This window comes from Aulonocara sp. 'chitande type north' Nkhata Bay, linkage group LG17 (genome assembly GCF_057382095.1).
Source record: "Aulonocara sp. 'chitande type north' Nkhata Bay isolate Kocher_YH1m ecotype deep benthic linkage group LG17, A_spYH_male_GT1.1, whole genome shotgun sequence".
Classification (NCBI taxonomy): domain Eukaryota; kingdom Metazoa; phylum Chordata; class Actinopteri; order Cichliformes; family Cichlidae; genus Aulonocara; species Aulonocara sp. 'chitande type north' Nkhata Bay.
The window spans coordinates 16,070,343-16,096,361 of record NC_141360.1 but is presented as its reverse complement, the minus strand read 5'-3'; the positions used below and the strand labels follow the sequence as shown (position 1 = coordinate 16,096,361).

General features: G+C 40.3%; 2 protein-coding genes across 2 annotated transcripts in view; both read right to left on the bottom strand.

The window, feature by feature from the left end:
* pik3r3b (phosphoinositide-3-kinase, regulatory subunit 3b (gamma)) overlaps positions 1–9,328 on the bottom strand; it is a 98,485-nt gene extending 89,157 nt beyond the window's left edge. The window contains exon 1 of the mRNA XM_086270137.1: positions 9,261–9,328. The gene's annotated coding sequence lies outside the window, so the exon portion shown is untranslated. The remainder of the gene's footprint in view (positions 1–9,260) is intronic.
* Positions 9,329–9,388: 60 nt separating this feature from the next.
* LOC147309824 (uncharacterized) overlaps positions 9,389–26,019 on the bottom strand; it is a 119,859-nt gene continuing 103,228 nt past the window's right edge. The window contains exons 5-7 of the mRNA XM_086269959.1: positions 19,521–19,652; positions 11,657–11,849; positions 9,389–10,115 (exon numbers count right to left, since the gene is read on the bottom strand). Of these exons, the coding sequence (XP_086126085.1) occupies positions 9,908–10,115; positions 11,657–11,849; positions 19,521–19,652 (533 nt within the window). The 3' untranslated portion in view covers positions 9,389–9,907. The remainder of the gene's footprint in view (positions 10,116–11,656; positions 11,850–19,520; positions 19,653–26,019) is intronic.

The following is a 26,019-nucleotide window of genomic DNA, read 5'->3' as shown; positions in this document are numbered from 1 at the left end:
AAAGGACAAAGGACTTAGGCTGCATTTACATAGATGACAAAGGTCTTCAAGACAGAGTGAGTATAGTGCTACTGGTGATGATGATTTCTTTGCTGAAATCCTGTTAAAGACATAAGAATAAATACAGTACAATCAATATACTGCACATAGTTTCTCATAGTTGTCTCTTATGTATTGGGTTACTTAAGGGAAAGTGAGATTATTATCAGAATATTGAAATATGGATTTTTTAGCAGAGGCCCCAGTCCGCGAGATCTTCAACGCACACCTCCGGCAGAGCTTCAACAGCATTCCGAGGGAGACTGGGGACATTGAGTCCGAATGGACCATGTTCAGCGTCTCCATTGCCGAAGCTGCTGCATTGAGCTGCGGCCGCAAGGTGGTGGGTGCCTGCCGTGGTGGTAATCCCCGAACCAAATGGTGGACACCAGAGGTGAAGGGAGCCACCAGGCTGAAGAAGGAGTCCTATCGGGCTTGGTTAGCCTGTGGGACTCCGGAGGCAGCCGACAGGTATCGACAGGCCAAGCGGAATGCGGCTCGGGCAGTGGCTGAAGCAAAAACTCAGGTGTGGGAGGAGTTCGGAGAGGCCATGGAAAAAGACTTTCAGACTGCCTCGAAGAGATTCTGGCAAACCGTCAGACGTCTCAGGAGGGGAAAGCGGTGCTCTACCTGCACTGTGTATAGTGCTGGCGGAGCGCTGCTGACGTCGACTGAGAAAATTGTCAGGCGGTGGAAGGAATACTTCGAGGACCTCCTTAATCCCACTGACACGTCTTCCGAGGAGGAAGCAGAGTCTGGGGATGAGGGGAATGACCCGCCAATTTCCGGGGGCGAGGTCACTGAGGCAGTTAAACAACTCCTTGGTGGCAGAGCCCCTGGTGTTGACGAGGTCCGCCCTGAGTTCCTGAAGGCTCTGGACGTTGTAGGGCTGTCCTGGTTGACACGCCTCTGCAATGTTGCGTGGAGATCAGGGGCAGTACCTGTGGACTGGCAGACCGGGGTGGTGGTCCCCATCTTTAAGAAAGGGGACCGGAGGGTGTGTTCCAACTACAGGGGGATCACACTCCTCAGCCTCCCTGGGAAAGTCTATGCCAGGGTGCTGGAAAGGAGAGTTCGTCCGTTAGTCGAACCTCGGATACAGGAGGAACAATGCGGTTTTCGTCCTGGTCGCGGAACACTGGACCAGCTCTTTATCCTCTCCAGGATACTTGAGGGTGCATGGGAGTTTGCCCAACCAGTCTACATGTGTTTTGTGGACTTGGAGAAGGCATTCGACCGTGTCCCTCGGGGTGTCCTGTGGGAGGTGTTGCGGGAATATGGGGTGTCTGGCCCATTGCTACGGGCCATTCGATCCCTATACAACCGTTGCAAGAGCTTGGTTCGCATTGCCGGCAATAAGTCGGACTCGTTCCCGGTGGGTGATGGGCTTCGCCAGGGCTGCCCTTTGTCTCCGGTTCTGTTCATAATTTTTATGGACAGGATTTCTAGGCACAGCCAAGTGGCGGAGGGCTTTCGGTTTGGTGGCCTCAGAATCTCATCTCTGATTTTTGCAGATGATGTGGTTCTGTTGGCTTCATCGGGTGAAGGCCTCCAGCTCGCACTGGAATGGTTTGCAGCCGAGTGTGAAGCAGCGGGAATGAGGATCAGCACCTCCAAATCTGAGGCCATGGTTCTCAGCCGGAAAAGGGTGGAGTGCCCACTCCGGGTCGGGGATGAGTTCCTGCCCCAAGTGGAGGAGTTCAAGTATCTCGGGGTCTTGTTCGCGAGTGATGGGAGAAGGGAGCCGGAGATCGACAGACGGATTGGGGCTGCAGCTGCAGTAATGCGGACGCTGCACCGGTCCGTCGTGGTGAAGAGGGAGCTGAGTGTAAAAGCGAAGCTCTCAATTTACTGGTCGATCTACGTCCCTACCCTCACCTATGGCCACGAGCTGTGGGTAGTGACCGAAAGAACGAGATCGCGGATACAAGCGGCAGAAATGAGCTTCCTCCGAAGGGTGGCTGGCCTCTCCCTTAGAGATAGGGTGAGAAGTTCGGCCATCCGGGAGGGGCTCAGAGTAGAGCAGCTGCTGCTCCACATCGAAAGGAGCCAGCTGAGGTGGTTCGGGCATCTGACAAGGATGCCCCCTGGGCACCTCCTGGGTGAGGTGTTCCAGGCATGTCCCACCGGGAGGAGGCCCCGGGGCAGACCCAGGACACGCTGGAGAGATTATATCTCTCGGCTGGCCTGGGAACGCCTTGGTATTCCCCCGGACAAGCTGGAGGAGGTGGCTGGGGAGAGGGAGGTCTGGGCCTCTTTGCTTAGGCTGCTGCCCCCGCGCGACCCGGCCCCGGACAAAGCGGATGAAGATGGATGGATGGATTTTTTTTTTTATTGTATCCAGTATTTGGGAATTATAGACTTACTTTTAGAAAAAAATGTGTTATTCAGCAACCTGGGTCTGTAAAACAATACCATCCATCCATTCATTCTCTTCAGCATATCCTTGTCAGGGTCGCGGGCGGTGGGGGTAGCTATCCCTGCTACCATAGGGCGAGACGCAGGGTACACCCTGCGCAGGTCTACCAACAATACCATTTGATTTAAAACAAACAACAAATAAAGAAACATGAAGAATGTATACAGGCAACTAGACTCTCAAGAATAAAATCTGTTGTCAAGCTGGACATGTAGAAAGCAAGTATACTACACTACCTCTGAAGAAAACATTAGCCAAACTTAGCTAACACTAAAATTAAATATGCAGTATTGAAACAATGGCCTTAGCTAATGAGTTAGCTGAAACAAATAGTTAATTAAGCATACAACCTACCTCTATAGCTCCATATTTATGGTTTTTTGGCCAAACTTATAACTGCTGGTGGTTAAAATTAAGAGGACTCGAGTGGTTATGTGAAAATATTCATATAAGATATCTAGTGGATTTATCAGTGTGGGAAAACTATAGAGTATTTGTTGGACAATTACAAGTCTTAATGCAGTTTCTTCTGTTTCTTCTATCCAAGTCTTATTTTTCCTTAATAGTATTTAAAAGAAAGGACAATAAAAACAACCTTGACCTTATTTGTACCCTCTGCAAATCTGAAGCTGAACGATCTTCCCAAAAACATAATTTGGCAAAACATTTTAGTATGACCATCAGAAGTAAAGTCATGTGAGTTTCATGTTCCTTCTTTTCTTATGTTTAAATAAAATCATTTGACTGCTGATGGGTGTACTCTACCTTTAGTTTTTTCATTAGAGGTGGAAGCGTGTTGTTACCAGATGAGCAGCTTTAATGTCTGGCATGCCTGGATTTTTAGCCACCAATGTATGGCACTGTTAGCGCCCCCCCACTCCACCCCTACAGAACTGTTAAAATGTTTAGACATTCAGCTGCTATTTTGCAGAAGGTATTTTTCCAGCTTAATTTGACACAGAGTGATCCATCAGTGCTTGAATCGTATTTTAGAGAAGTGATAACACTGTTGGTCAATCTGCCTCTGGCTCCTTCAGGTGATGTCAGCGAGAAAGAACAGAAGGGGAACAAAGAGAGCTCGAAAGACAGTGTGGTAGTACAGGTGGTGGCAGACAGAGACATAGATGAGAAGAAGCACATTGGTATTCACGGCTGGCTTCAGCTCACCCATCCATCCCCGTCTCATATTCTTTACATCACATTTGCCCTTCAGCGCAGCAAATATGTCACACACAGCTGGTAGAAACTACATGCGTGCTTGAAGGGTAGCTGGCACAGTCCATCACATGCACATGTCTCTGAGTGAGTGCAATCACATGCCGTCTCCCCCAGCTGAGATAAAAACAAGCCTTTTTTAATTGCTACATGGGAGAATCAGATGTTTTATTTTTATTTTACCATGTAGTTATGTGCATCATTAGAACTTTAGGTCAGAAGTCCAATGCATTATTGATGGATTACGAGAAGAATAAAATAATTTGACCATAAACTGTGTCATACAATTACTGCTAATTCTTGAACATTTTTAGGGGTCTTCCATATTACTCTTTAATTCTCTACTGCAAGGGTGGGCAACTCCAGGCCTCGAGGGCCGGTGTCCCTGCAGGTTTTAGATGTGTCCTTGAACCAACACAGCTGATTTAAATGGCTAAATTAGCTCCTCAGCATGTCCTGAAGTTCTCCAGAGGCTGGTAACGAACTAATCATGTGATTCAGGTGTGTTGACCCAATGTGAGATCTAAAACCTGCAGGACACCGGCCCTCGAGGCCTGGAATTGCCCACCCCTGCTCTACTGGGTAGAGTACCTTGATGTCGGAGTTCTTTTAACCAAACAATAAGATACATTGAAAAGTATCTTTAAAAATCGAAGCATTTACCCAAATAACAGAAGAACTTACATGAGAATCAGCATACAGTAACTGTACAACTAACTGTATAAATACAACATCCAGTTTCATTAGTAGTTATGATGTAATTAGTAAAGTTAGGAAACCATTAAATTAGACATTGCATTAGTAATATGTATGTTTAACTGTACTGTATAAAACTGTTTCTCACTAAACCGTCAAATATTTGTTAATGAAGAAAGGATTGTAGTGTATGTAACCTAGCACTTAATGCAAATAAAACCCTAAAGATATCTCGTGGCAAGATAATGAGGATACTTTCTAACACTTTGTCACATTAACAGTAAATAAAAATTAAGTTAAATGTTTAGTCTTAAATCTTCATTTAATAAATCAGTGGATCCAGTAAATTAAAAAAAACATCACAAAAGACCATTGTTTCTGATGTGTAACAAAACATCATTGATTAATTTTTTCAGTTTTATTTGCATTTAACATGGAAACACAAATTTACACAATGAAAAAAAAATGAGTGTGATATCATATTACAAGATGTTACAAGTATCTCATTAGTATTACCAAGTTATCTTTTTGAGAAAGAAAAGTTAACACTAGGGAAGAACCACTATGAGCTATGAGCCAACATGTTTATGTTTACGAGTGCAAAACACTGTAAAAGACGAGTGGTTACAAAACTGTGCAAAGTCACCTGATTTTTTTTTTCTTTTCAAGACCAGGAATGAAACATACTATTACAAGACAATGGAAAAAGAGAGAAGAAAGTGAACAGAGTAAGTGAAGTGTGGTACATGACAGGAACTGTAGTTTCCATGATCTCATGATCCTTAAAATTACATATGAAGGGATAAACATGGTAGCCAGGGGCTATTTGATGTTAATTCAAGCTTTACATGAGCACAGATCATCTGCAGAGGAATGGTTTATTTGAAGAGTTTCAGTCAGGTTTCAGAGCTCATCACAGCACAGAAACAGCTTTAGTGAAGGTTACAAATGATCTTCTTATGGCCTCTGACAGTGGACTCATCTCTGTGCTTGTCCTGCTAGACCTTAGTGCAGCATTCGATACTGTTGACCATAATATCCTATTAGAGCGATTAGAACATGCTGTAGGTATTACAGGTACTGCACTGCAGTGGTTTGTATCATATCTATCTAATAGACTCCAATTTGTTCATGGAAATGGAGAGTCCTCTTCACACACTGAGGTTAATTATGGAGTTCCACAGGGTTCAGTGCTAGGACCAATTCTGTTTACATTATACATGCTTCCCTTAGGCAGCATCATTAGAAGACATAGCATACATTTTCACTGCTATGCAGATGACACCCAGCTCTATCTGTCCATGAAGCCAGATAACACACACCAATTAGTTAAACTGCAGGAATGTCTTAAAGACATAAAGACCTGGATGGCCGCTAACTTTTTGCTTCTTAATTCAGATAAAACTGAGGTTATTCTACTCAGCCCTGAAAAGCTTAGAAATATGGTATCTAACCAGATTCTTACTCTGGATGGCATTACCTTGGCCTCCAGTAACGCTGTGAGGAACCTTGGAGTCATTTTTGACCAGGATATGTCCTTCAACGCACATATTAAACAAATATGTAAGACTGCGTTCTTCCATTTGCGCAACATCTCTAAAATTAGAAATATCCTGTCTCAGAGTGACGCTGAAAAGCTAGTTCATGCTTTTATTACTTCCAGGCTGGACTACTGTAATTCATTATTATCAGGATGTCCAAAAAACTCACTGAAAAGCCTTCAGCTAATCCAAAATGCTGCAGCAAGAGTACTGACAGGGACTAGAAAGAGAGAGCATATTTCTCCTGTTTTGGCTTCCCTTTATTGGCTTCCTGTTAAATCCAGAATTGAATTCAAAATCCTGCTCCTCACATACAAGGTCTTAAATAATCAGGCCCCATCATATCTTAATGACCTTGTAGTACCATATCACCCTATTAGAGCACTTCGCTCTCGCTCTGCAGGCCTACTTGTTGTTCCTAGAGTATTTAAAAGTAGAATGGGAGGCAGAGCCTTCAGTTTTCAGGCCCCTCTTCTGTGGAACCAGCTTCCAGTTTGGATTCGGGAGACAGACACTATCTCCACTTTTAAGATTAGGCTTAAAACTTTCCTTTTTGCTAAAGCATATAGTTAGGGCTGGACCAGGTGACCCTGAATCCTCCCTTAGTTATGCTGCAATAGACATAGGCTGCCGGGGGATTCCCATGATGCACTGAGTTTTTCCTTTCCAGTCACCTTTCTCACTCACTATGTATTAATAGACCTCTCTGCATTGAATCATATCTGTTATTAACCTCTGTCTCTCTTCCACAGCATGTCTTTATCCTGTCTTCCTTCTCTCACCCCAACCGGTCGCAGCAGATGGCCCCGCCCCTCATGAGCCTGGTTCTGCCGGAGGTTTCTTCCTGTTAAAAGGGAGTTTTTCCTTCCCACTGTCGCCAAAGTGCTTGCTCATAGGGGGTCATATGATTGTTGGGTTTTTCTCTGTATCTATGAAGCGCCTTGAGGCGACTTTTGTTGTGATTTGGCGCTATATAAATAAAATTGAATTGAATTGAATTGAATTACAGCAAAATATGGACATTAACCATGGGTGAGCTTCCTTCCAGAATACATCATAAAACAACTCAACCAGGGAGCAGTGTGCTGGATGATGGGCATTATAAGATAATCTTCTAAAAGAGCCTAAGGATAAAACTGTACAGGGCTGAGGGAGAGTGCTGTGCTGTCGGGAAGAGGACATCCCTGAATATTAACTTTTAAATATAACTGACTATACTCTGAGGGAAGCCTGAATGAAATATTGGGGTCAAAGGTACATTTTTAATAACTCTGAAGACTGAAGAACAATTACAGAATGTTTGTTTAGAATCAGATTCGGCTTTATTGACCAAGTATGTGTACACATACAAGGACCTGGGCTCCAGCTATTGCTTTGCTCTCAGTGTACATAGCAGAGTAGACAACATAAAATACTGACAACATGACATCAACACACAGACAGCATGACACAGACAATAACATGTATACCATATTTATGGTGCAATGGTGAAGAAAGCAAACATGCTGAAATAAAACAATGCAATAAATACATATAATAAACACAGATTAGAGTAACATAATTTCTAACTACAGAGGTAAACTGTAAAAAAATGTCATCATTCATGTAATTAATAACACTGTGGCCCAATTAGCCAGGTGTATTAGCTAAATTTATACTAACCTTTCGGTGATAGAAGCTAACATACTGGTTAGCCTAGAATGTTAACTAGTGATCAACTATCACCTGCAAAGTGATGTACACACTGGACTTGCAGTCTATCACTGGACAAATGACCTACTAGAGTGGTAGCTGATTACACTGATTATTATTTATTTGTCACAAAGCAGTTAAAAAATAAGGCGTTATCAGCACAAATAGAAACATAATCTATGAGAAACACTAACAAGTCCTCAATGCATGCTTTAATAACTGACTGGGTTACAAAATTTTACAAATTGAGTCTCATCGTAACCTCATCATCCAAACTTCATTTTAAATAAACTTGTCATGACAGCAAAATGAAAAAAAAAAAAAATGGACGGACTGGATGACTTTAACTGTGTGTGTGTGTGTGTGTGTGTGTGTGTGTGTGTGTGTGTGTGTGTGTGTGTGTGTGTGTGTGTGTGTGTGTGTGTGTCATTAGTCGAGCCATGTAATCGTGTGCTACTGAGCTGGACACAGAACCACAAACAGAAACATGCAAAATACTAATAAATACAGCAGCTAAAAGCTGAGCATTCGTTTGACCTTAATCACATCATACAACCATGATGGCCTACAGAAATTCATCACACTAGCATGTGTTTGTATTTAGGTTTGTGTGTGTCTGTGTGCCCTGCAGCTGACCCTGTACATCAGGATTATGCTGTAAAAAAAAACAAAAACTCACGGTTTTAGTAACGCAGTAATGCAGCGTTCCTACGGGAAAGTAACGGTAATGTAATTACCGTTTTTGCAATAGTAATCCCTTACTTTACTCGTTACTTGAAAAAAGTAATCGGATTACAGTAACGCTAATGTTGGCCCAGCTATGTTTGCATCTGAGACTAATATAACAGGCAACACTGAACCTATGCATCACATAACGTGCACCCAACTTAAGGTGGAAACATGATGGCCAAGACCCAACATCCAATAAACCAGAATTTTCCTTTAAATGGGACCAAAGGAAGCACCATGGTAACACTAGCTATCGCTGTGATAAACTCTCCAAAAAGTCAATTTCAAACCCAGATGGGATGCATAACCAGTCAAATAAATGACCACAGACAGCCCACACAGAGAACATGTGTGTGCATTTAAAGTGTGTTTTGTGTATATTACATTCTTGCCAAGTTATGGGCATGCCTGAGAAGCAAAATGTCTCATAACAAAAGCACAGAGAAAGGGCCAGAATGTGAATGGCTTTATATGGGTGTTTACAATTCTCCCTTTTTTCCCCCCTCACATTATTTTAGCATGCTAACCGACACACGAGCTGGACGAGACTAAGGTTTCACATGCAACTGTAGGATAAACCCACATGTACAGATACCAGTCACACTGAGCAGAGATGGTGAGCCACAGTACTCAGGTAGCAGAGAAACAGTCATGAATTCAGTGAATTCAGACTTCATTTTAAAAAACAGACTTAGAGTGCAGCTCTGCTGAGACAGGTGCCACCCACACACACACACACACACACACACACACACACACACACACACACACACACACACACACACACAGCTACATAGAGGTCTTAACACACAGCCAACAGGCACAGTGCTAACCTTTGACCTCCACTGATGCTATTTGAAGGCTACTAGTGGAGGTAATGGGTGAGAAAAATGCTCACACATGAGTTTGAGCTCCCTGTTTCAGCCTACCTCTCTCTGCCTCTCTTTTTCTTTGTACACATCAAACAAAGAGATGCTCTGTCAGATATGATATCACCTTGCCCTGCCAATGAAAAAGCAAAACATGCACCTTAACTTCAAATGATTGAAGACCTCAAAGAAAGTGCAGAGGAACACTATCAACTGGCAAAACTGAATAATTGAATGGCAGACCCCAAAGCTAATGTTCTTTATCCTTGGGCCAACAATTCAAATGTTGACTGCAATATATAAATGGACTCCAAATGGAGTGCATCAATGTGACAGCAATGGGGCATTTTTATAGGTTAGAATTTGATTGTAGTAATTCCATCTAATATGTCACTATTGAGACATAATCTTTGACTGTGACTTTTTATGTAGCTGTACAGCTTTAATTTTCATCATAAAGATTTGTTGATTCAGGCCTGACATCAATCAGATTTGAGTGTGGCTAGTGAAATTCAACTCAGCTTTTAAAAAATGTGGTTAATCACAATTAATTCAAGATACTTTTTTCAAATATGGGCAGGTAAACTTTTTTCTCTTGGTAAATAACAAAAATAACAAAAAAGCCTTTTCCCTGAGCAGCAAAACTGCTGATAAGCTATTATTGCTCCTTTATAATTAAATTTATTTATAATTCAATTATACATGTGTCAGAACATTTTTAAATTATTAAATAAAATATTGAAAGAATGCATCAGTGCAGTGAATGTATTGTTCAGGCAAAAGAAAAAAAACAAACATATTTTGTGCATCTCCATAGTTATTTTCCTACCTGGTGCTGCTTGCATCTCCATTCGACCTGCAGTTGTGATGAGCGCCTCCAAAATCCTGATGTGATGCTCTGGATTTACATCTGCACTGTAAACAAAGCACCAAAGTGAAAACAAATTGTAGTAAGGGACACCATTGAACTAAGTTTTGCATAAAAAAGTAAATATAGTTCATGATGTACTTTCAGGTACAATTTCAATTGTGCTGTGTAGAAGTCAGGTTGATACACAGCTGACAGCCCTATTTGACAACTGTTAGAATTCATATTATGACAAGAACCAACCAGCTAAGTAAAGAGAAATGACAGTCTATCATTACTTTAAGAACTGAAGGTCAGTCAGTCTGGAAAATTGCTAAAACTTTGAATTTGTCCCCAAGTGCAGTCTCAAAAACCATCAAGTGCCACGACACACCTATACATCAACTGTTCAGAGGGGATTGTGCAAATCTGGCCTTTATGGTCAAATAACTGCTAAGAAACCACTACTAAGGAAAAGCAACAAACAGAAGAGATTTGTTTGGGCCAAGATTATTTGTATTAGCCAAGCTCAAATAAAAACGTGACAAGATTACCTTCATCCAACTAAAACAGCTGATACTTTTATATTTAAAAAATGCTCTTGCTAACAGAAAACCAAGTGTGATATTTGGCTCATCTTTAAAATCAACATCCTAGAGAGAGATCCAGGAGAATGGCATTTAACAAGGCTTCCGAAATTGTTTTGTTCATCTGTGACCTGCTTACGTTCATCTGTGACTGTTTTTCCAGAATTTACCAAGGAATTTCTTCTCCTGGCACTGTGTACTGTGGAGATGTGCTGGATTTGGGGAGGGCAGTCAGTGAGTCAGAAATGAGGGTTGTTTGTGTAGCATGGTCAGGCAAGTTTACCTTTGACGTGAACAACGGGTGGAAAAAGAGTGGGGTGGTATTTCACATTGTGCCATGTTATTTGCACCAGATGCCATAATAGCTCATTTCATGTGTATGGAATCTCTGATTAATCCTAAATTGTTCTGCAGTCTGTAAGCATTTAAACAATTACACATCTTTTCTTGTCTGAGCCTTACCAAAAAGTGCTAGATACTAAAGAAAATATGAGGTAAGGCATCATTTAGTATTTTTCTTGACGTGAACAAGACCAAAATAAATAAATGTTTCTCATATTTTTGTCTGAGTCTCCAAAGCCTAATATACTATCTCTTTCCTCTGTGCCATTTCAATTACCTGTTCAATAAACAGCAAAAAAATTTCTTAATGGAGAATGAAAAGAAAATATTTCTACTTGTCTGTCTGCCTTTCTATCCGTTTACTACAGTGCTTTTTAGTTTTCTTCAAAAACATAGAGTTAAGGTACAGGTCATTATCAATGATGATATAGGGCAGAGACAACAGCATTGCTTTCCTGTCCTTCACGGGCTCTTATATTATAGTTAAGTTAACAGCCACAAACATAACTTGAAATCAACCAAAGGATATGTGGCTCAGTGCATCATAATCATCAAATAAATTCACAGCAGTAAAAAAAGAAAAGAAAATTCACATGAAATAAAGTGTTTCCTCCAAAAACTCTGCATGGATATTTCCAAGAGGAAAGTGTTGAAGGTCCTGATAGTTTTTATATCTGTACCTAAGAGAAAGGTGCTTGAAGATAATGTCAGTGAAGGCCTGTCCTAGCAGCCGGGGGGAGGCTTGACTCTGCTGGCTGATTCGATTCAGGTTTCCAGTGAGGTGGACCAGGAGCTGGTGGTTGACTTGAGGGATGCTGGGAGACTCAAGGATCCTTTTCAGCCTATCCCCACACTCCTCCACACTCTGACTCTCTGAAAGAAAAGACATAACACCTGAATTCTTTGGAGCATTAAACTAGGTATAAAAATGATTCATCAAATGTCCTTTTTCAGCCTATGTTGATTTTGGCAGTAGACAATACATAGTATTTACACTATATTTTAACTATAACAGATATACTGTAGCATCAGGTCTTACCTTTCTTGTAAATAGACTGCAGTGCATTCTTATTTTTATAGACCACAATGTTTCATATTACAATACATATTCACCAACTGTCAAAGAAACACTACAGGGCTGAAACACTCATGTAAAGAGCTTGGCTGGGGCAATTCTGGGCTTGCCCCAAACACTGCAACATGATGACTCGAGGAGTCACCAACCTTTTGATCAGTGGATAACGAGCTCTACCTTCTGAGCCTTATAATTACCAAGAATAGATACAAGCGACTGCTTCAGTTTTCCTGCTTTTATTTAGTTAATGACACTGAATGTTCATTGTCTGAATGGACTGTCCTGGTGTGCCTAAATCTAGTGAGGGTGCGCTGGGAATGCCTGGCAGAGGCCTAGTCCGACAGATCTTCAACTCCCACCTCTGGCAGAGCTTTGACAGCATTCAACCATGCGCTTTGTCACTGATTCTGTTCATAATGTAACCAAATGGCAGAAGGCTTTGACTTGGGTGGTCTCAAAATCTTGTCTCTGCTTTTTGCTGATTATGTGGTTCAGTTGGCTTCATCAGGTGGTGGCCTCCAGCTTGCACTGGAGCTATTCACAGCTAAATGTAAAGCATTGCATGGGGTCACAATGACTTTTCCTTATGTGATGGGGGCAACTAAGTAAGCATAACATTTTTATGATGAAATTTGGGATGTACACATTTTGCATACATCGACACTCCTCTGGGGTCAGTTTTACCCCGAGTTATTTTAGCTTTGTAAAGCATGTCTTTCTGTGTGTGACCTACTATCCTCACACCTGCTGAATTACAACTGATATTTCTTGTGTGGTGGTGGGTGGGAATCTCCTGCAAGGACATGACAGGACATGGAAAATAAGGGAGGAGCAAACATATAAAAGCTTTCATGACTGCCTTCTATCTAAATCATTGGTGCACTGTGTACTCTGCAATCTGTATGCTCTCTAAAAATGTCCTTTGGGAAAACGTTACTGTCAATGAGTTTTTGGCACAAGTCTTTGACAGTGAAAGTGCGATGGAGGAGAATGTGTCAGAGACAGAGTATTGTGTTGAGGAGGACCTTGGTTTTGAGGAATTCTCATCTGATGAGACTGAGTGTTAACCCTCCTGCTGTCTCTCAACCACCAGCAGACAGAAACCCTTCCAAAAATGGAAAGATAACATGGTCCCTTTCCCAACTCCAACAACAGGGTAGACTTAGTACTGATAATATTATCAAAATGGTTCCAGGCCCCACCAGATACGCAGTCAGCCATGTTGAGGACATCGAGCCATCATTTGAGCTCTTCGTGACACCATCAATTGAAAATATTGTGCTTCAGATGACAAATTTAGAGGGGACAGCTGGAAAGACTTGGGTGTAACTGACTTGAAAGCTGACATTGGGCTGCTCATTTTGGCAAGAGTTTACAGGTCAAACGTTGAAGCAACAGCAAGCCTTTGGAATGCTGAGACTGAAAGGTGGGTACAGTGTTTACCCCTGCTGTGCAATCCAGGTCCCCGTGTGACTGTTGACGAGTGCTTGGTTGCATTTTGTGGCTGCTGTCTATTTCAGCAATATATGACAAGCAAACCTAAATAATATGTTTGTGACGAACACACGGCAGACCTGTCCATATTTCAGTGCTTTTCAGCATACTTTACTCGGTTGCTGATCTCACACACAGCTGCAGCTTTTCAGCTTGCAGCTGAACACTTCCACAACCACAACACTACAGGACCTAGTTCAGCCTTAAAGCCAGCGAGGCATGATTGCAGATGCCACTCAGGTGCGTCTGCCTCCCCTGCAGCAGAACCACAGACCATGCCCCACCACAATGCCATCAAAATATGGGCAGCATGTGATGCACAGTCCAGCTTTGCCTGGAATATGCAAGTTTACACAGCCAAGTCCACTGGTGAAGCAAACTCAGGGCAAAAGAGTGGTGGCTGACATGGCCGAAGGACTGCATGGGCATAATATCACACGTGATATTTTTTTTTCATGTCTTATGCCTTGGGTGAGGAATTGCTCAATAGGGAGGTCAACATGTTGGAGACAGGGAGAAAGAACAAGCCTGAGCTTCCTTCTGAACTTCTTGCTGTCAAGAACATGAACGTACCATTTTCAGTTTTTGACTTTACTGAAAAAGCAACTCTGGTTTCCTATTGCTCCAAGAAAGGGAAAAATCTCCTGTTGCACAGCACAATACACAAAGATGCTGCTCTAAGCACCAGGAGAGATAAAAAAAACACAAATGGTCCTGGACTATGAGACAAAGGGAGGGGTGGACAGTGAGTGCGTACAATGCATTTGTTATATATGGTATGAAATTTAAAAAGGACTGGAACAGGAGAAAGCTGAGTTGAAGGAGGATTTTCCTGGAGCATTCCCACCATGAATAATTCAAAGGCTAGCATGACCTGTGCACAATACAAGAAGCATGCACCAACTAGTGCAGGCGAAAACAATTTAACTGTGTTTCCCCACATACATGTTGTCTATTTAACATTCACACTCTGATGGATGAGTCAGAGAGCAACCTTGCCCAAGGATATATTTGCTATGTAGAATAGAGCAGCTAGGGATTGAACCACCAACCTTCTGATTAGTAACTGCTCTGCTCTACAAGCTTAGCTACACTCAGCCCTACTGATAAAATGTCACCTAGTCTGTATGGAAGTCATAATTGCAGACAAATTCAATTTGATTAATTGACCCTGTTCATGTCGTGTCTTTATTTGCAGGAAGGACTCTTGCAAATAAGACCACAACCCACTTCCAGTCTAATCTCCTTAAATAAAGGTTGGTAAAGGTCATATTAATTCAATCTATCAAAAGTTAAGAGACAATGTGCACCTGAGACAGGTCGCCAGTCACAGTCACATGACTGGAAGGTTCTCATACTGTGCTCATACTAAGCAGTGGTTCACCAGCCACTACTTTGGATGGTGAATCTGAGTTTGTAATACAGCCTTGCAAACTCATATTTGACCGTAGCTCAGGGGATTGGGAAGCTCATCTGTAACTGGAAGGTTGCCGGTTCAATCCCCCTACTCTCTCTGTCCTGGTTGTTGTGTCCTTGGGCAAGACACTTTACCCTACTGGTGATGGCCAGAGGGGCCGATGGTGCGATATGGCAGCCTTGCGTCTGTCAGGGCAGCTGTGGCTACAACTGTAACTTGCCTCCAGTCTGTGAATGAATAGTGGAATTGTAAAGTGCTTTGGGTGCCTAGAAAAGCGCTATATAAATCCAATCCATTATTATTATGTTGACAGAAACATTTAGAGTCTTTTGGTCACTGGATCTGCTGCAGTGACATTTGTCCAAGTTTAAGGCTAAGTTAAGACATCTGACACTTTTCCTTGTTGTTTTAGACTCAGTGATGAGTAGGTGTGTCAACCACACATTTGATTTTCATTTAAAGATTACAGATAGAGGGCTGATCACCGGCCCTTTATCTAAGGTAAGTCTCATAGGCAAGTGGTTTCTTCCTGTTCCAGCATCACGTTACGTTTAAACTAAATGTTTTACAGAAGCACTTCAAACCTGCTGTTACTCAATGCCAGTGGTAATCAGACAAAGTATTGTGAAAATTTATGCATTTGAGCATTCTAGGATATGCTGTGCAGCTCAGCAGACACCCTGGATGGCACATGCACAAACATTTCTCACATTAGAAACATTCCAGCTTTCCTTTTAAACAGAAGTATAGATGTGCTGCCGGGTGAGAAACAGCACCATCAATATCAATTTAAGCACGTAGCTAACTGCTTGCTGACTTTGAGGAGATGTAAAGCCTTGGCAGGATATTGTTATTTGCATTGAGTCCTAGTCCAACAGCCAGTAACGTGTAAGCTAGCCTAATATATAGTAAGGAGAAAATCGCATGGCCTCTATAAATGGATGGTTATAAAAATGACACCATGGGAGGCTGTGCAGGGTATATACCAATTCCTTTCTTGTACTAGCCAGGGTTTAGACAATGGGCTGTGTTCAAGAAGGACCAGACATATTGACAAGCTCTCTCAGCACAGGCCCTTTATCATGGCTAAGAAGCTGCAAATAAAAAAAAACATCTGTGCCCGAGACTGCTGTGTGTTGACTGGAGGACACAGTGGGAGAGTGCTGATCTTCCATGGACAAACAGACTCCTAACTGCACTCCACACAACGTGTCTTTTTATCTATGGCTGAGTCTATTTGGCTGCTCATGGAGTTTAATTTTTCTGTTTAATTTTGTTTGTTTTTTACTGATTCAGTTTATTTGATTCCTTTTAATAATAAAGTCTCATTTTAAAATCACACCCAAGCTTGTAAAATTAACTGGAATATACTCTAAATTCATCCTAAAGTGTTATGTCTGCTTTTTTTTCTTCTCAACATCTCAGAATAGTGTGCCATTTTACACCTTTACACATATTTAGTAGGCCAGAAAGAGGCAGATAAAAATGTTGCAATGTGTGAAATACCTTTGTATAATTTCTAGTACATCCATGTATCATTTTCAGTGAATGTAACTATGTTGTTTTGACTCCAGTAAGGATTTTGTTACAATGAAACAATGTAAGCTACTGAGGAGAGGTTTTTATAAAATTTAATTAAATTTAAAGCCTGGTGCTGTAAAACTGAAGTTTAAAACTGAGACATTTGTATAAAATGTAAAAATACATTTAAAACATACAAACATTGAGTGTGTTTTCCTGCCCAGAGAGGTGGCTCATGGGGGTTCAGGGGACACTTGTGGTGTGTATATGTGTGTTTGGTTTGTTTAAATGAAGGTCATGTTACCTAGGTCAGCCCTAGCTCTGTGTGATCTCTACTGATCACAGACAACTGGCACATTCAGCCCCCCTCACGTCTGTCGTTATTGATTATTGTTGACCCAACTAATCAATGGAGGTCAAGGCTGAAGCGAGAACTTGGGTTGCCTGTTTGACCCCCTGGGGCTCTGAGAGACTGGACAACTGGACATTAGAGTCCTTGGTGTGCCAAAGAGTGTGTGTGAGACATGCTGACATTATGGTGGTTAGGACCAGACCAGCATAGTTGGAGATAAAAATGCCTCTTATCTCCTGGGTTTTCATGGAGATAAGATGCATTTTTATTTCAGTTGAAATTGCAGTTTTGACTGATTTAGTGTGTGTGTGTGTAGACAAAGGACTTGAAACGCTGTACGGGTAAATAGAGTTCAAAAAGAACATAAGGATCTGTAGAATCTCATTAAATTTTTTGAGTTCCTGGTTACGACATTGCTGCTGATTGCTTCCAGTATGGATGTAGCTTGAATCTATTTTACACCTTTAAGATGATCTGGAATGTAAATTGAGACCTATGCCTAATCAGCCAACATCAGTGGTGACCCTCATTGATGCTCTCATGTCTCAATGGGAACATAATGACGCCAGAAGGCTGGAGCCTGTTACAACAGCACATTAATGCCCTTGAATGCATCAACCCCTCCAACTGAAAAGCCGTTTCTTTTTTCCCCTCTCACACGTTTAGGTCCAGATGGACAGTGATCAGGCTGACTCAGGCAGCTGGCCTTTATCCTCATAGATAATAACCTCTGTGAGAGCATTAAGGTTAACTAATGCTGACAAAAGCAATGAATGAGTCTTGGAAGCATAAAAAATAACGCTGGGGGAAGGACTGGGAAAGGATAAGGAAGACACAAGCTGGAGGAAAACGAAGCCCTCTGATTAAAGAAGATAAGTGATTCACAGACCACATATTTAAGTAGAATGGGAAACTTCTGAAGTAAAAAAAATACAAATGTTCAGATACAAATCTAATGACTTTAGCTCTGCAGACATTGTTACTTTAAGGGACTAAGGAGCATTTGTACACATGAGAAAGCAACTTCTTAGATCTTTCTGTTGCTATGAAAGAAAAGTGGCTCAGGCATGATAACAAAAGGTCAACTGTGATCAGGATGTTGCAGGAACGAATGAGAGAAGGAATACAGGATTACCATCTTCTCATGACAGGTTATTTTTCAGTATTCAAAAAAGTTTTAAAATAGGAAAAATAGAAATATGACTGGACTAATATAAGGCTCAAATAAAGTTTGAGGTGATGTACAAAAGCATTATAGATTAAATTAAACAGTCATGTTACATCTTACACAGATCTTACTCAGGCAATGTCAGAGAAATTTTAATTTCTTTAATAGATAGCTTTGGCAAAAAATAAAAAACACGTCCCACTGGTTGCTTCATATAGAGTACAGAAGGTTTCTGAAAAAAATCCCTTCAGTTTTCCAAACATTTTATCTTTGTTTCTAATAATGTAGGGGAATTTCCCATGATGTGCCACTGACTGGAAAAAAGGATTCAGATCAGATGAGAAAATGACTCCCGGAGAAAAGAACAGTCAGAGGAAAAGTATTTAACGAGAGGGGATTTTAAGTGTTACAACATCAACAAATTTCAAGCAACAGATGAAGACAGAACAATAAGGCTTTTTACTAATTCTATGTATGTGAGTATAAAAACCTGCAACATAAAATGCAGGGTGAATAGTTTACTGATTTACTGTTTTGTCATTATTAATTATAGATATTTTGAGGATGACATCTGTTAATGGAAAATAAGTAAATTTTAATGCGCTTTACGGAGTCCCTATGAACCCCAAAGCGCTTTACACTACATTCAGTCATCTACCCATTCACACACTGGTGATGGGTGGAGCTACATTGCAGCCACAGCTGCCCTGGGGCAGACAAACAGAGGCGAGGCTGCCGGACACTGTTAATGTGAGTCTGTCTCTGACAGGTCTTTTATTTCCACCATGCACAGTGCACACATTAAGCAAAAAAAAGGAGGATATCAAGGGAGGCTTGATGACAAATGGATTAGAGTTTCAAGAGTCCCTAAAAGCCAGGGAGAAGAGGACCTGCTGGGTGGAGTGGACAGCAGGTAAAAGGGAGGGGGGGGGGCAAGAAGGTCAGGTGTATGGAAAATGAAAAATGAAAGAAAGATAGAGGGACAGAGACAGAGACTGACACTAGACCATAATTCAGTACAGTTTATGTTGAAAGCTGACAGAGGATTATATTCTTCTTGTTTTTATCCATGGCAAAATTCTGGCGGATGTGACGATACAGCAAACATGCTCAAAACCTTGACATCTTGTCTCTGGTCAAAACAAGTACCTTGGTACAGTGGCAGAAACTGAATTATAGGCAGATGGATGTCAAAATTGTTTCCATGCAGAATAGAGGTTGCATCAGAATGTGTCTTAGAAACTGAAAGGCAAAGAATGAATTAAATCCGTTTGTCTTTGATTCTTTTAGCAATGACAATATGGTTAGCAGATGTTTATGAACAGGCATCCACAGAATGTCTTTCTAAACATACAAAGACTACTACCACTGGGGGCTTGAAAGGCACAAGCAATAAAATTGCTGTCCAATTTCATAAGGCCTTAGAAACACAGTCCATAGTGCCCAAAACAGTGTAAACCCAAAAGTATCTGCGTACCTCAGAGCACCTGTTGTTTGTACTGTGTAGCACACTGTACCTTGAGCAGTATAGACCAGCTCACTGTAGATGGTGGCAGGTATGATGGGGGCAGGCAGGTCCTGCAGGAAACCTTTTAGAGCATCAGTCAGAGCAACCACATCATATCGGTTCAAATTCACAGAGAGCAGATCTGGGAAGACAAGAAAAAACAGACATAGCCCAGAGAAGCAAGAAGCGCTACTGTGTTCATGACCTCAGATCCAACCATGGATGGAATAAAGAACAAGGTCACTGAGGGTGCAGGACCAGAGACCAGACCACCTTTGTGAACGTGAGTGTTGTTAGCATTCGCTACTTGAGGAGAAAAAAGACACAGAAAAGTCACAAAAATGTGTGAGGGGGATCAGGGAAGGAAAACCCTCACGTTAATTGCTTGCTAAAAGACACTGGCTGGAATAAAAATCAAACTAGATGTGGGAAGTAACTCACAGATAAGGAATCATGCAAAAAAAATCCTCTTATTATTGGATTATCATAATGTCATTTCAAAATCTAAGCACCAAATTCCCCCTACATAATAAATGTCCATGGTTCACAATAGCTCACATTGTTACTCTTGTGGAATTTTAATAAAACACATGTCACGGTGATAGGTTTTGGACACTGATTTGTTCATTTTTTTATGCAAAAGTCATATTTATTTAGCAAATTTATCCAGGTCATCACCATCATAGTAGATCTATTAGCATTTGAAGTAGCAGGGGACCAAGAATAAGGCAAAGGCATAAAAAATGGTGTAGAAACCAATGAGTAGGATATTCAAACTCATGTGTAGTTCTGCATCCTCGTTCAGATGGATTAAATTGGAAAGTGAAACGTGGCAGAGTAATGGACTTTTAGTTCTGGTCAAAATGCCATATTAGCAAAGTGCGAGATTGGTGATCTGCTTGATCAGGGTTTATCAACTCTCATGGTCAGTTGCTTCTGGGAAAGCGAGAAAGGACTTTAGTTACCCATAGATAACAATAAAAAAACACAACTGCCCAGTCCACAAGAATTTACAAATCTATCTTCCTCTAGACAAAATAATAGATAACACCCCCGTTATGACCCTGCTTTGTGCTTACGCGAGTACTTCAGCAGATTAGCAAAGGACAAACCACATGGCGTCAGAGGACGTTTTTGCTGTCCTCCATCTTTCACCCCAACCTTCCTCCTCTTTTCTACCTCCATTCATCCTTCCCCATTTAACCCCCCTCCCCCCAGCTCCCTTTCGACTTCTTCCTTCTTGACCTTTCTTCTGTTTGTCTTTTTAAAAAATTCCTGTATCAGCCTCGTTTGCTTTTCTTTTAGCCTTTTTTCATTTCCTTTCCCTTCTTGTTTTTCTCATCCCAGTGTCACCCAAACCACCTTTTCCCCTGTATGCATCAGCCTCTCTAGGGTTAAAATGCTTGTTAAAAGCCATTGATTTCATTCCCTAAATAATGCCTGAATAAACTTAACCATTCACAGACCAGTAAACCAGCAGGCCATTAATATCTACGCATGACCTCTTCACATTGCTGTGCTGGGACTTGCGTTATTGTGCAGTGATTTGTCTAGGGAATTTGATCATCTCAGTGCCGAGACAGCTTAAATTTGGTGTCACCATGAAAGCCAAGCCCACAGGAAGATACTAACACAGTTTTTCTTGTGTGTGTGTGTGTGTGTGTGTGTGTGTGTGTGTGTGTGTGTGTGTGTGTGTGTGTGTGTGTGTGTGTGTGAGAGTGGGGGGGTGGGGGTGGCTTGTGAAAGCATAAAGTATTTTATTCTAAGAAGTATTTTATTCTTAAAGCATCTTAAGGCAACTGTTGTAATTTGGTGGTATATAAGTGAAACTGTTTTGAATTGAATTATATCAGGTAAAGTATTGTTGTGTGGTCTTTACTTGAAAGTGCTTAGAGTGGTCAAGTTAGACTAAAAAAGTACTTTATAAATGCAGGTTCATTACATTATAACTGTCCAATGCTAATCAAGCTTGCTAATAAGTATTAGCATTAGCGCTCCAGGTCTGAACTGATTTAGGTGAAGCATAATCAGTCTGTGTAAGAATGTTTTTTGTAATGAATTTGTGTCACAAACTCAAAATATGTAGGCAGATTTATATGAAACACCACAGAAGTATTAATTGATGAAATTCTAATTGAACAACTTCAAACCAGAATTTTAGTGATGCAGTTATCTGTCTGGTTGGTCACTGAAGAAATTAAATTGTTAAATCATTAAAAACGAATCAAATGTCAAGAACATTTTAGCTATTTCTGGATTTAAGCTGACACATACACACAAACACACACAAATTTCCTCTTTACACCTGATCACTCCATCAATTCATCAAGGTCTGACCCTCGCTATGGATCAGTCATCGGCTAGGCAAAGGAACAAAAGGACAGATAAATGGACAGATTAATTAATGAATGACTGAAATGAGGAGAGGGGGGTTAACAGTCAAGTGCAGTGTTTAGCTATTACTACATGTTATAGAGGATCTATTTGGTAGGGTTGGTTGACTGACTTGATTGGAGTAGGTGAAATGTAAGATGTTTATGAATAATACTATGTATACACACTATTTTTAGGTCAGGTGAACTGATTTTTATTAAAGCTACACAACGAGACCTGAAGTTACAACATATATTAAGGCAGAAGAAATTATATACATGCATTTACACAAAGAACAAAGCAACAGCAGATACAAACTAGAAAATGCATTTTCTGAAGAAACTGCAGTGTGGATGCTGATAGCTGAATGTTTTGAGCTGAAATGAAATAATTGCTGCATGTTAAGTTAAAAATGTTGAATGAGATGAAAAATACAGAAATTTTCATCTGAAAACAAAAGTTCAGAACTATTGAAAGCAGAGATTCAAACAGAAGAAGTTAAACAGTAAGCGAACATGTTTAACATGTTTGTAAATTAGAAAAAGCCGAGTAATGACAAAAGAAAACATCTGCATAAAAAAAACTTGAAACCTCATTATTTTAATCACTGAATGACTGAAATGTGAGAAAATCCACTACAGACAGCTGAATGCCGTAAGTTTTAATCATTCAGTTAGAAAAGATGACTCTAAAAGTCATCATCTGACTCCAAATGCCCAGATCTGAACCACCTGTGTGCGGAAGAAAAAGCCACCAATGAACAATAAGCTTGAATTTAACAGGCCAATCAGAATACCCTATTTAGTTGTCCTGCACTAACTACTGGCATACTGTTATTCTGTGGCAAAACCCTGTCAAATCTGCCTTGGTGCACCTGTTGAAAGACTGCATCTAAATCCTAGACCCTAACTTCCATCAAAACAGCTTTTGAACTGTGAGGATCCCAAGGAATTGTTCTGCACAACAGTGTCTCTTTTATCCTCGTGGTGTCAAAAATGTGATGACAGAAGCAATTTAAAAAGTGGGGTCTTTCCTGCTGTTGAGACAAATTCCTGACTAAAAATACAATGTATTTCTATGGGTCAGTTAGAAGGTTATCCCCCTACTTAGAGCCACACAAATCAAAAAGTTTAAATCTCTGAGCTTTGAAAAACACAATGTTGGAAGAGAAGAACAATGACTACGTTTTGAGGGTAAAATGATGGCTGTAGAGCAAACATTGGGGACACAGCAACAGTTGAAAGAAGTTGAATCTTGGCAGAGTGACAGACAGAGCTCATTAAGCAGGCAGGTGTGAGCCTGGTTGCCCCCCCCCCCCCCCCCCATTGGACAAAAGTTATTGTGAAACAAATGCTTCCCAAGAAAAAACTACAAGTCGTATTGACAAAATTCTTTCACCGTGAGCGACAGCAATGTCTAGTATACCGAGTTTTCATGCATGTGGAGTTTATTATATGGACATGATGACATTTATGAAAGAACCCCATAATATATACTACAATAATAATAACATTGGATCAAAGAGGACAGCGATGGCTACATTTTGAATGAGAATTTGAAGGGTCCCCCCCGTAAAATACATTATAATTTTTTGTTCAATAAAGTTGAATAATTAAAAAGATATAAAAGTTAAAAGTTAGAAAAGTAGAAGCAGTAATGTCCAAAAGAAGAGGAATTGAATGGTGGTTGAATGGTTTTTCTAAGCTGAATGGTGTTGAAGGAGATAGTCGGCGAAAAATGTACGGAATAGATAATAATAAAATAGAAGAAAGAATAGAAGAACAATACTTAATGCTTAATCAGCATCCACACTAATTAGTCTGATGATCCAGATCTGGGTTTGAATACGCAGAAATACCAGAAATAACCAGACTTTAGTTTAGTTTCATTTAATTTCCTGAGTGAGTGTTCCTGTTTCAGTTCAGTTTTTACTGTTTGAAAATCTTAAGGTTTAGTCCAGTTTTTATTAGTTTAAAGACATTCAAAGTCCCAGGAAACACACCAATTAAAACACAAAAACAAGGGATTTTTTAAAAGAAAATTTTACTTAAATATGTATTTATATTTTTTAGTTTAGTTTTATTTAACTATAAAACATTTCACCTTGAGAGGAGATGTGCTTGTTTGGTGGTACACAAATAAAGGTGAAGTGAACTTGCTGAGTACTGCAGAGTCCTTTACAGAAACCAAACAGGATAAACTTCAAGGCTTGTTTAAGTTTTCCAGATTATTCTTGAGGTCAGAACAGCAAGGTGTTTGAAAACAGAACACTTAGTGAATTTTGTGTAAGCTGGAATCAGTACGTATAGGTACAGAAGCTGTATATGTAGACATAAAAGAGGAACTTGATGTCCAAGGTTGTAACATTTAGAACTGACAGAGAACAAAGATACACTCTGAACTTGCAGCAGAGTCAAAGGAAATTTGAAGGCCAAAAACAATCTCAGACTCATGCAAGCTTACAGCAGTATAAGTTAATTAGGTAAAGCTTTGCTTTAATGTCATGGACAAGAAAAGTATTCATTTGGTGGCTGTAGCTCAGGAAGTACAGCAGGTCATCTACTAACTGGATACACTGATTGGAGTGTGAATGTGTCAGAATGAGAGATAGAAGGCACTGTGGTGTAAGAGCAGAGACTTAGAGACAAAGCAAGGTAGAATTAGCTGTCAAACAATTGAAGTGCAAAAAAGATTCTCATTTAAGTCGATGCCATTATGAAAGAGGGCTGCCACTCAAAACAGTACAGTTCTTGAGAAACTAGAAATGTGGCAAAGCATTCAAATATTTACAGATTACCATTGCAACAGTCAGCACTTCTTCTCACACCTAATATAACTGATACAGATTACACTATTTACATAAGTTAATGTATCAGTTTCAGAGATAATATGACAATATGTATCCCATTCCCTATAGTTACGAAGGTAAGCAGGTAAGGAGGCTACATGTGCCTCTGGGTATAGCTGAGAGCTCTTTTTTTTAGCATTTTTATTTTAAATCTTATTTAATTGATTTTATTGATCAAAGAGAGCAAAATCATCTGTCATACGTTACTAGTGAACAATCCCCTTTCTTTTATTTTGAAGTTTTTGAAAGCTATGTAAGCCAGCTTTTGAAAAAGAAGCTAGCTTGCCCCATCCTGTTTGTATAAATTATTTGTTTTCTGGTTACTAACACTTATATGGTGGAAATATATATTGTGGTTTTCCTTACAATATTACTTATCACTACTCACTCATCACCCTTATATTATATTATTATATGTTATATTAAATTATATTGTCTATGTGGATGCAATAGCTATACATATTACACATTGTGTGTAATATATTTCTCTTTAATTTTTGTATCTGACATGAAGAAAATATGTTCTAGCTTTTATATCTGTTAATATTTTCATCTTGTAGTTTTTTGTCCATTTGACTTATTGATTTGTTGGTTTATTTATGGCAGAAAGCACCTATGTAGCCAGTTTCATTGATTACAGAAGAGTCTTGGTTTTAGATCAATTTTAAAGTGGAGCGAAGAATAACAAAGTGTTAGTTTGACGACCAATAGTTAGGTATTCTAGTAGACTAATAGACTGTTCTGCTCCACTAAATGCTTTGGTGCACAGTGAAAAAAGAGCTTTAACATATATAGTCAGCAAATAATACACAAACATACATCTGTAAGGCACTATGTTCAGTAACCAATTAATATACACTGTATGTATCCCTGAAAGCTTTTGGCAGCAGTATATCCAGTGCGTGGTAATGAGGCATAATTTCATCCAGTGCATGTGTGACAACTAACAACTGACCTCTATAGCATAAACATACCAGGCACAAACCATGCCTACAACCACTGACTGGTTTGTGGGAGCAGTTAACATTGTAGCTGGTTTGTGTCTTTTCAGTGGATTTGTTGGCTGTGGGGAAATATTAATGTTGCATTTTCTGTGACACAAAAAGTGAGAGCGATCTACACGGACCCAGATCTTATTTATGCCCCAGGATGTTCTGGAGGCCTAAACTGCCCTGATGCTTACAGTGTAACTTCCAGGAGTTAAAGAGCTATGGAATGAATTTCTTTTAGACATCAGGGCCAACAATGTTCCCAGCTTGCTGGTACTGTATGTATTACAGAAAGTAAT